The sequence below is a fragment of the Xiphophorus hellerii genome, chromosome 11 (assembly GCF_003331165.1).
Source record: "Xiphophorus hellerii strain 12219 chromosome 11, Xiphophorus_hellerii-4.1, whole genome shotgun sequence".
Classification (NCBI taxonomy): domain Eukaryota; kingdom Metazoa; phylum Chordata; class Actinopteri; order Cyprinodontiformes; family Poeciliidae; genus Xiphophorus; species Xiphophorus hellerii.
The window spans coordinates 1,092,832-1,105,049 of record NC_045682.1 but is presented as its reverse complement, the minus strand read 5'-3'; the positions used below and the strand labels follow the sequence as shown (position 1 = coordinate 1,105,049).

The window sequence follows — 12,218 nt, the reverse complement described above, 5'->3', positions numbered from 1 at the left end:
TGAACTTTAAACAAATTTGAATGCTGATTTTAGCAGCATTTTGCTTACGATGAGAAATCAGAAGCTCTATCATGCTGCTAACGGTTAGTTGATTGACTCCTAAATGTCTTTAAAAAGTTGTGGTTGGAGAATTTTTTAAAAATATATATGTGAATTTTGTTGAGAGAGATACCTGTTTCAAATAACAATAACCTACAAGATAAAAATACTGTCAAAAATATAATACACAATGCATACTACAAGTAATTCAATTCAGTTTAACTTTGCCGTATTTTATTATTTGCAAAACGAAACTGTAAAATATATTGAACAACAAAACCAAAAACCATATCAGATTTTCTGCAGTCGCATTCTATTGTCATCATATTTATGAAGAGAGGATCATGAATGAGTGATGGACATTTAAAAGTGGCCTGCTGCGAGGGACAAATAGAACAATGCAAGTTTTAGTAATAAAATAAAGTAATAAATACTTCAGCTCACCAAGCTAACAACATTTAGCAACATGAGTCAACATAAAGCTAATTGGCAGCCTTTTGCACTTTCAGAGACTATACAGTACTATGATTTATGATGCACAAAATGTCAAAAGTTCAAACAAGCATAACCAGATGTCACTATGTTTTTGCATGCCCCAATAACTTCCTGTTCACCGACTACGGGAAGAATATTTATACAACTGCATATCAAAGTACAAAAATGGCATTAACAGATATCAATGCAGCTATTTTCATTTTTTTTGTAAAGATCTTCAGGAGTATTTATCATATATAAATAAAAATTGCACCCTCCTTCCTCTGGCCAGCAGAGTTTCACCCAAAGACCGTTGTTTTAAGTTACAAAAAGCTGAACCAACACATTGTTATTGTTACTGAGGACAAAGAGGCTATGTTCTGACCAAGCTGAACCAGGATATATGTGAAGTTCCTAGTGATTGTTTTAACCTTGTAAAAATTCATCTGAAAGCATAGTTAAAAGCTAGAAAAAAAATTTAAACTGGACATAACGGTAGTTTATTACAATTTGTAATGTAAACGGTGGCGGAAAAAAATACCTCAACTGATCACTGTATATAATGTATAACATAGTGAACCACGTGTTTTTAGTTTGCAGGGTTGGTTCAATGCCATCACAGCATGTGGTTTGAACAAGTGTTCAGTATGAACTTCTATGGAATATAGTCACATGTATTTCTATTAATAAATACAGATTTTTGCCCTTTTTGTACATCTGGATAGAAAAATCTTTGGTTTGATTAATTTGTTTAGACCAAAATGTATGTTAAAAAGTTAACTTCAGTTTCTTTAGTTCCTTAAAATTTACTCTTTTTTTTGTAGAAACGTAGTTTAAAAGTGACAAGACAATAACTGACAAAACTAACAAAAAATATAGCATGAAAATTCTTTTTCAAAAGAATAACTTGAAAAATGTTTTTGTTTTCAAATGTTCCAGTTATTATTCATCAATGATATGTTTTTCATTTAAGATGACTTAAATGGAAAACTTTTTTTTTTCCTGGTAACAAAACATAAATTTAACGTGATTATTTTGTGGAAGGTGGAGGATCATTTATCTAACGCCAACCCCCGACGTATGTGGCAAGGCCTTCAGATTCTCACAGACTACTGTACAAGAACCCCAATACCACCCCCGCTTCTACTGATGTCTCCTTCCTCAACGAACTTAACAACTTCTATGCTCGTTTTGAGAGAGGGAATACCACAACTGCAACCAAAGCAGCTACCACCCCAGGCCAACAGCCACTGACTTTCCTCCCCACTGACGTAGGAGCGGCTCTGAGCAGGATTAAATCCCACAAGGCTGCGGGTCCTGATGGCATACCTGGACGTGTCCTCAGAACGTGCTCTGGGGAGCTGGCAGGAGTGCTGACGGACATCTTCAACCTGTCCCTGGCCCGCGCTGTGGTACCGACCTGCTTCAAGTTTACCTCCATCGTCCCAATCCCCAAGAATCCCAACCCAACCAGACTCAATGACTACCGCCCGGTAGCCCTTACCCCCATCATTACCAAGTGCTTGGAGCGGCTGGTCCTAGCACACCTCAGATCCTGTCTCCCCCCCACACTAGACCCCCACCAATTTGCATACTAGGCAGAACAGGAGCACAGAGGATGCAGTCTCTATAGCGCTGCACCCTGTCCTTTCTCACCTGGACAGTAAGAACACTTACGCCAGACTGCTGTTCTTAGATTTTAGTTCAGCATTCAACACTGTCATCCCATCACAACTCATTACCAAACTCACAGACCTCGGCATCAGTTCACTCATGTGTAACTGGTTGCTCGACTTCCTGACCAGTCGACCTCAACATGTCCGGCTGGACAGCCACTTCTCATCCACCATCATCATAAACACCGGAGTGCCACAAGGCTGTGTGATGAGTCCCTTCCTCTACTCCCTCTTCACCTACGACTGCAGACCTGTCCATGGCTCTAACGCCATCATCAAGTTTGCAGACGACACCATGGTGATCGGCCTCATCAGAGATAATGACGAGGCCGCTTACAGGGAGGAGGTAGACCGTCTGGCTGAGTGGTGCGACAAAAACAACCTGCAGCTGAACACCGAGAAGACCAAGGAGGTTATCGTGGACTTCAGGAGGAACGCTGACCTACATCCACCCATCCACATTAAGGGGACAGTGGTGGAGCGTGTGGACACCTTTAAGTTCCTGGGAGTCCACATCTCCGAAGACCTGACTTGGACGACCAGCTGCTCCAAACTCATTAAGAAGGCGCATCAGTGCCTCTTCTTCATGAGGACCCTGAGGAAGAACCACCTGTCCTCAGAGATCCTCACGAATTTCTACCGCTGCACCATTGAGAGCATCCTCACCAACTGTATTACAGCTTGGTACGGGAACTGCTCTGTCTCCGACCGGCAGGCGCTGCAGAGGGTGGTGAAAACTGCCCAGTATATCGCCGGGGCACCGCTCCCTGCCATCAAGGACATCTACAGGAAGCGGTGTTTGAAAAGGGCCGGGAAAATCACAAAGGACTCCACTCACCCAGCACACACACTCTTTTCCCTCCTGCCCTCTGGGAGGCGTTACAGAAGCCTACGGGCCAGAACCACCAGGCACCGGAACAGCTTCTTTCCCACAGCTGTCACGCTTTTGAACGCCTCCTGACATAAAACATAAACTATAAGGACTGTACTCCCCTATCCTCTCATACAACAATAACACATGGACTATCCTCACACACACACACATCACGGACTGTTTTCTTCACACACACATACAACCTGTAAATTTTATCTGCCATTATTTATCTATAATCCATTCCCTAACATTCTTGTATATTCTGTATAATCTGTATAATCTGTGCATATAGCTCCCATATTTATATTTATACACAATATCTATATCTCTTGCTATAACCCCTTATAGTCCATACATACATAGTCTTGTACATCTGTAAATAAATATTTATATCTCGTAGAGCACTTCTGGATAGATGCAAACTACATTTTGTTGCTTGTACTTGTGACAGTGCAATGACAATAAAGTTGAATTCTATTCTATTCTATTTAGGACAACAGTGGTGCTCTTTATGTGAGACAGCTCTTGTTTTAGGACTATTGTCACTGTTGCTGTTCAAAAAGAGTAGTTGCGAGCAAGAATAAATGTGTATAAATGAAAGGTTGACAAACTTATATCAGTGTGATTTATTAGAAAACTAACACATTGGAAATTTCTTGTTTGTTTTATTTCTGCCCAAGTTGAACGTTTTTTGTGTTGTTTTCCATTGGGTGCTTATGCTTTGAGGAAGTGTCACAGTTCTCTGGGGATAGTAAATTAGAAATGGGGGAAGGGATATTTGCATACCGGTTTGCCCAAAGGGAAGGGTGAGCATCTACCATGCTTTGTAATTTGTTGAGCGACCAAACTGGTAAGGAAGTCTGTGAGGGATTTTGGTCTACCTCTATAAGTAATGAACATTCACTTATCAACAGGGGTTGCCCTCCAGTCTGCTCTGAAAAGTCTAATAAATGATTTTATTAGACTTCATTGTCCAAACAATGAACTTCCAAACAAGTTCATTGTTTGGAATTTGTTTTATGCTTTTAGATTAAAACAGAGGACCTCAACGACTCCCCTCATTCAACGTCCTCAGTGAAGACATGCCACCTCACACAGAGCTCTCCAGTGCATGGGAGTCAGTTGACTGGGGTAAGAAAGAGTCCATTAAATAATGCACTTGAATTTATTAACATCCTGAAAAAGTCTAAAACCTCTTTTGTTAGCACTGCAACAAATAGGATGCTTTGAACCATAAAAGTGTATTAAAGTAACATATCCAGGTTATATGGAAAAGGATTAGGGCAACTGAAGAAAAAATGAATTCTGACTTTCGTTTCTTCAGAATTCTGATTTCTTTAATTTCAGAATTTTTATGGTTTTTTTTGCTCAGAAATCTGAGAAATCTGACCTTTTTTTAGAATTCCGGTTTTTTTTCCCTCAAAATTTGGACTGTGTAAGAATCCTGATTTGAATCTTATGATAAAAAAGTCAGAATTCTTTTTTTTTGTCATTGATTCTAATCCTCTTGTTTAAGATTGTCATAACAAACAGCCCATTTTATTATGCTTTTCTCTGAATCATGACATATTTTTACCAAGTGGACGTAATGAGCAAGACTTGAAAGATGACACTGGAGAAATGAACTCATAAGGAAAATGAAGGCAGTAAGGCTGGGGAGGTTTCTTCAGGGCTCTGTTTAATCTGATCTTCTTTTGCAATCAGAGGTGTTGCAAAAGAAGACCAGATTAAACTTTAGGTAAACAGCAGTTTAAAGCGGCTTCATTTATTCACCCAGAGAATAACTACAGCTGTTAAAAGGAGTCCAAGCGTTATTTTTCAATAGCTATTTGTTACCACCGCTGATAAGAACTGAGTAAAAAGTCTTAAAAATTATTCTGTCATTTCAGACGTATGATTTAATCTAAAATCACCATTTCCACAACTTTCAGTTCCTCTGACAAGCATACTTTGTGCAACACTCAGGAGAAAGAAGAAGGCTGATTTTGTTTACGGTGAACTATTTCTGCAACAAAGTATTAGTGCCAGGCAAAGAGATTTTTTTCCAAAATAAATTCATGATATTACCAGAATAAAGATGCAATATGCTAGAAAAAAAAGATGTAAAATTACTAGAAAAAATGTCTTAATGAGATCAAAGTTATCACAATCTGATATGGCCAGCCAGTCAAATCCATCTGGTTCTTTCTTTGGAATGAACTCAGTTGTTTGTGCAACTGCTTCAAAGTTCTGCTACTGATAACAGTTTTATACTGACGTGTTAAAAGACTAAGAATATCTTTGTAGTGACTATTTGCCCAAAACTCAAACTCAAAAAATCAGAAAACTCAAGACTCAAAAGTGATCAAAGCAAAGTGAATTAAACTCAAATAGTCACTATAGTGCACCGTGGGTTCTGGCTTACGCAGTCCAAAAAAGGGATCAAAATGGTCAAAATGCAGCTCTTTTGTTAGTTTATTCCATTTTCCAGATAAAAAAAACAAGTTACAGGCTTCACAGGATCCTGCTAGTTCTCATGTTCTGACTCCTGCACCAGTTCTCTCATTGATTGACTGGTAACTGACATAACTGGAACTGACTGATACTGGCACTGGCACTGACTGGTAAAAAACCATATGACCACCCACGTGCCTAAGGACCTTCCTAAAACCTACCTATTTATACTGTGATACACCCACTTCCCAAACTGAAATTAACTAATTAAGTGAATCACTAGCCAAAAACCTATTCTAAATAACAAATTAAACAAAAATTCTAATTATAAATCAGCTAGAAAATAAGCAAAAAATACAAATAAACTAAATAATCTAAATTCTAAGATTTAACTGAAAATGGAGAAATAGCTCCTACAATCTTACTTATAAAACCGATAACAAATTATAACTTTACAAGATGCTCAACATTCATCATGTAATTTTTCATTATTTTTTATGTAGGAGTTATAAAATTACTATTTCATTCTCCTAATATCGTGTTTTTATTGTCATAATATTACGACTTTATTCTTGCCACATTATAATTGTATTCTCATAACACTGACTTTACTTGTCATTATACTATTTCTGTTTTAAGTTTTTAAAGTATTGCTCTGACTATTGATATGGATAAGTTTAGACAGATATCTGTTTTCTTGTATTCACTTTCTGAATGATAATGATCAAATCATATCTGAATGGCTTTAAGGACTTCAAGGACTTTTATTGTTCCCATTTTGAAGCATATGGAATGAAAGTTATGGATTACTAATGTTAAAAATTCATAATAACGTCTTAAAGTTTGATCTTCTTAGAAACTTAAAAAGTTCTTAATTTATTTATATTTTAAAGTTATTTTTGGAGGTACCAATAATTATGCCAGTAAGCTTACTAAAATCAATTATTTCTTAATGAGATTTATTGCTCACACTGAATATATATAATATTTAAAGTAGGGGTGGGCAATTATGATATTGTTTAAAATGTATTATGATGAAAACGCTTTGATTTATTATTGTCACAGTAAATTTCAGTGAATGATGTTTAAAAACCCCAAGCTATCCATATTGTTGTGATGATTGGTTTTTACTATTTTCTCCACTGTTTGTTGAAAGAAAGTATCAATAAATTTGAAGATATGATTAAATATGATTTGTGGTTTAATGATACAAATAACACTTCTTTGTGTGACTGGTGACCTAAAAAAGTACATTCTGAATAGGAATGTTTGTGTGGCTTTAATTGCTGTGACACTCAGTCACAGCCAAACAGTTATCTAAAAAAGAAATAAATAGTTCTTGTCACTTTTATCATTATCACTCACAATAGTACCATAAAATACTGTGATAAGTAGTATATATATGGCTGGACGGCGTCTGAGCCGGCATAGCGTGTATTTCATTGTCTCTCATGGTATGAGTTAGGCAGTAGCGTGAAGAGTCTTTCCTAAGGACCCACACTGGATAGCTCAATTGACTGACTGTTGTATCTTTGCCCCGGCCTGGATTCAAATCTGGATCTAAGATGGGAAATCAGCTGAAGCTGATCCAGAATGCTGCTGCTCGCGTTCTCACTAAAACCAGGAAGATAGAGCACATAACACCAGTTTTAAAGTCCCTACACTGGCTCCCTGTAGCTCAAAGAATAGACTTTAAAATACTGTTGTTAGCTTATAAATCACTGAACGGCTTAGCACCACAAGACATTAAAGATCTGCTTTTATTGTATCGACCTTCCAGACCTCTCAGGTCTTCCGGTTCTGGTCTGCTCTGCATCCCCAGAACTAGAACCAAACGAGGAGAAGCAGCTTTCAGCATCTATGCACCACAAATTTGGAACAAACTTCCAGAAAACTGTAAAACAGCTGAAACACTGACTTCTTTTAAATCTCAACTGAAAACCCACCTGTTTAGAATTGTATTTGAAATGTAATCAATTACAAATTTATTGATGGAACTTGACTTAATGCTCAACTAAAAACCCACCTGTTTAGGATTGTATTTGAAACGTAATCAATTACAAATTTAACCTAACTTAATGCTGTGTTTTGATTATTGATTCTATCTTGCATTGTGTTTCTGTGTTTGTAATGATGTAAAGCACTTTGAAATGCCTTGCTGCTGAAATGTGCTATACAAATAAAATTTGATTGATTTGATTGATGGGAAAGTCGGGTCACTTACCTGTTGAGCTACCCAAAATGGTCATGGTGAACCATTTCATTGTGGTGGTGGATAAACAACAGATGAAAGCAACTGTGGTGAATGTAGCAATACCAAGTGATTGCAACATCAGGAAAAAGGAGCATGAGAAACTAGAGAAATACCAGGGCCTCAGAGGGGAACTGGAAAAGGCCTGGAAAGTGAAGACCACAGTGGTGCCTGTGGTCATTGGGGTCCTCGGGGTAGTCACCCCCAAACTGGAGCAGTGGCTAAAACAGATCCCAGGAACAACATCAGACATCTCAGTCCAGAAATGTGCAGTTCTAGGTACAGCCAAGATACTGTGCAGAACCCTCAAGCTCCCAGGCCTCTGGTAGAGGACCCGAGCTCAGAGGATGAGAGAGACCACCCGCGGAGGGTGAGAGGGGAATTGTATATATATATATATATATATATATATATATATATATTCTACAAATATATTATGTATATAATAATATACAAATATATTCTAGATTTTTAACACTAGTTTTTTAGTAACCCTATTGTTACTTTTTCATCTTCTTTTTCATCATCTAATTTTTCATCTCTGTTGCTTTTTTAAACATTCTTGGTTCTGTTTGTTGTAATTTCAGGAGCTCACCTCCCTCCATCCAATGCAGCAGCTTGTTCTGATGCCACCCTCTCACTTGTCGACTCCATCCCCCTTCCTCCTCTCCCAGAGTCCCTCCAACCATCAAGGTGGAGTCTCATTTAGTTTTCTGTTTCCAGATGTTAACTAGGGCCTGTAGGGAGTAAAAAAAGAAAAAATATGACATCTGCTATGATATAGTAACAGTTTTGAGAAACAACTTATTATGGGGGACATACAATGAACAATCAATATTCACCAATCCATTAGTTTTGTATTGTGCAGTTAATCTGAACAAAGAGGTAAATAACCACAGAAATAAATGTAAATTTGCACAGAAATACACTGCTCAAAAAAATAAAGGGAACACTTAAACAACACAATATAACTCCAAGTAAATCAAACTTCTGTGAAATCAAACTGTCCACTTAGGAAGCAACACTGATTGACAATCAATTTCACCTGCTGTTGTGCAAATGGAATAGACAACAGGTGGAAATTATTGGCAATTAGCAAGACACACTCAATAAAGGAGTGGTTCTGCAGTTGGGACCACAAACCACTTCTCAGTACCTATGCTGTCTGGCTGATGTTTTGGTCAGTTTTGAATGTTGGTGGTGCTTTCACACTCGTGGTAGCATGAGACGGACTCCACAACCCACACAAGTGGCTCAGGTAGTGCAGCTCATCCAGGATGGCACATCAATGCGAGCTGTGGCAAGAAGGTTTGCTGTGTCTGTCAGCGTAGTGTCCAGAGGCTGGAGGCGCTACCAGGAGACAGGCCAGTACACCAGGAGACGTGGAGGAGGCCGTAGGAGGGCAACAACCCAGCAGCAGGACCGCTACCTCCGCCTTTGTGCAAGAAGGAACAGGAGGAGCACTGCCAGAGCCCTGCAAAATGAACTCCAGCAGGCCACAAATGTGCATGTGTCTGCACAAACGGTTAGAAACCGACTCCATGAGGATGGTATGAGGGCCCGACGTCCACAGATGGGGGTTGTGCTCACAGCCCAACACCGTGCAGGACGCTTGGCATTTGCCAGAGAACACCAGGATTGGCAAATTCGCCACTGGCGCCTTGTGCTCTTCACAGATGAAAGCAGGTTCACACTGAGCACATGTGACAGACGTGACAGAGTCTGGAGACGCCGTGGAGAGCGGTCTGCTGCCTGCAACATCCTTCAGCATGACCGGTTTGGCAGTGGGTCAGTAATGGTGTGGGGTGGCATTTCTTTGGAGGGCCGCACAGCCCTCCATCTGCTCACCAGAGGTAGCCTGACTGCCATTAGGTACCGAGATGAGATCCTCAGACCCCTTGTGAGACCATATGCTGGTGCGGTTGGCCCTGGGTTCCTCCTAATGCAGGACAATGCTAGACCTCATGTGGCTGGAGTGTGTCAGCAGTTCCTGCAAGATGAAGGCATTGAAGCTATGGACTGGCCAGCCCGTTCCCCAGACCTGAATCCGATTGAGCACATCTGGGACATCATGTCTCGCTCCATCCACCAACATCACGTTGCACCACAGACTGTCCAGGAGTTGGCGAATGCTTTAGTCCAGGTCTGGGAGGAGATCCCTCAGGAGACCATCCGCCACCTCATCAGGAGCATGCCCAGGCGTTGTAGGGAGGTCATACAGGCACGTGGAGGCCACACACAATACTGAGGCTCATTTTGACTTGTTTTAAGGACATTACATTAAAGTTGGATCAGCGTGTAGTGTTATTTCACTTTAATTTTGTGTGTGGCTCCAAATCCAGGCCTCCATTGGTTAACAAATTTGATTTCCATTGATGATTTTTGTGTGATTTTGTTGTCAGCACATTCAACTTTGTACAGAACAAAGTATTCAATGAGAATATTTCTTTCATTCAGATCTAGGATGTGTTATTTGAGTGTTCCCTTTATTTTTTTGAGCAGTGTATATTGTTCAGTACTGTTTCATGTCTATCTAAAGCAATTATTGATTAGCATCTTGCTGTTTTGCTTTGCAGCCCTCCTGCAGCCAAACTTGCTGTCCCTTCCTGGACAGAGTCCACCGGGTCTTCTTCAGCATCAGTCTGGGTTAGCTCTGACTCCCCAGGTGAGACATGCAATTGTTTGCTACTGGCTAGTTCTCAATCTTAGTGCAGCTAAATACAAAAGTAGAAATTGGAAGTTATTTTTTTAGTTTACTTTCTTTAAAGGGGACCTAAAATGCAAAATTTACATTTTGCATGTTTTTGTACTTCAATTGGGATTTCTAATGCTTCTAAAAACAGCCCAACTGCTTAAAAAAAACCAACCGGCCATTTCTTGGAGATAAGTTAATGATTTTTAATGTCTGGAAAATTAACTATTTCAAAAACCTTATGAACGAAACCTCACAAATGAGCAGGCACTGACGCTCATCTAGCAACTCCAGTAAACTCTGTCCACTTAATAACCCCTGGGGAGCTCCAGAATGTTTGGTCAGCTGGCTGCTGGAAAAAACAAATGCTTTGTTGTTGACTTACCATCCAAAAATCACTTGCTGTATTCTTGTTGCTTTTGCAAAAGGCTCTACTTCTGCTTTTCAAAGATGTATAATTGTATAACTGCGCATCGCTTTGCAGCCATTTTCACGTGAGAGAGTAAACATTGACTTGGGGGTGTGACCAGCAGAAGCTTATTTGGACTTAAAGTGACAAGAGACTGTAAAACAGCTAATTCTGAAGGACGTTCAAAATAGAAAGAACATTTCTATTTTGTTCTAACCAGACTAAAATCTCATTATCAAGAATAAATTTGTGCAAAAAAAATATAAAAACGTGTTTTGGATAGCTCATAGAGCTATCCTCACCTGTTTAAGGAAGATTATTCACTTAAATTCTTCAGTGGTTAGATGGTGCCACCTTTTAAAGCAACTAATTCAAGTCTCTGAGATAACAGTGTAGTAATGCACATCTGAGTAAAGTGAAAGTTGTCAATGGATTAGTTGGTTCGTGTTGTTGCTGCTTATTGTTGAACTAACTTTGTCACAACTTCCTAAAGCTGAAGATTTGTCTCTGTGATGGGTTTCCAATCCAGGCTATGAGTCGTTCTGGTTTGGCTGGACCGTCCCTCGAGAACCACATGGACATGTCGCACCTGCAGATGCCCAAACACTTGTCTGTGGCACCACAGGAGGAACCCAATGATTTGGAGGAACTGGAGCAGTTTGCCAAAGCATTCAAACAAAGACGCATCAAACTGGGCTTCACTCAGGTATTTAAGAAGAGGAATATTACAATTTGAAGACATTGAGAAGGTTCCCAACTACTGAAAACAATATAGGATTGTACAGTGGCCCAGTTTGGATGGTATCCTTACTGCATGGTTTTTCTCTCTGTGCTCCAGCTTCTTTCAATCACACAAAAGGTTTCAAATTTGGTTAACTGGTCACTCGAAATTGCTTTTATTTATGAATATCTTAATTATTTTTTCTTCATTTTTGTTTCTGTGTTCTGTGATGGGCTGATGACTGGCCAAATGTTTTGACTCTATGTCTACACAGCAAAAACAGAAAATCTTGTCAAGTATTTTTTTTTTTTTTGTACCCCTCCAGGGGGTCTTTTGTGGGCTCTAGTGTCCCTTATATGACAGTAGGCTGACAGGAAACAGGGAAGGAGATGGGGGGAAGACATGCGGCAAATATCGTCGGGTCCGGGAGTCGAACCCGGGAGGCCATGCCGAGGACTGAAGGCCTCCAAATATGGGTCGCGCTAACCCCTACGCCACCACGGCACGCCCCTTGTCAAGTATTTTTGGTCTAGTTTCCCTGTAGGATGGGAAAAATGTCTTGTTCCACTGGCACATTATTTCACTTATAACTACTTTTTTTAAATCAGTATTAAGGAATTATTGACTTAAAACAAGCTCAGAATTCTTG

The 12,218-nt window shown here is 39.6% G+C and overlaps 1 protein-coding gene across 1 annotated transcript in view; it reads left to right on the top strand.

Moving 5' to 3' along the window:
- The window catches only part of pou2f3 (POU class 2 homeobox 3), a 55,734-nt gene that overhangs the window by 25,519 nt on the left and 17,997 nt on the right, over positions 1-12,218 (top strand). The window contains exons 4-7 of the mRNA XM_032576852.1: positions 4,093-4,194; positions 8,335-8,440; positions 10,324-10,412; positions 11,378-11,554. Coding sequence (XP_032432743.1) covers positions 4,093-4,194; positions 8,335-8,440; positions 10,324-10,412; positions 11,378-11,554 — 474 coding nt within the window. The remainder of the gene's footprint in view (positions 1-4,092; positions 4,195-8,334; positions 8,441-10,323; positions 10,413-11,377; positions 11,555-12,218) is intronic.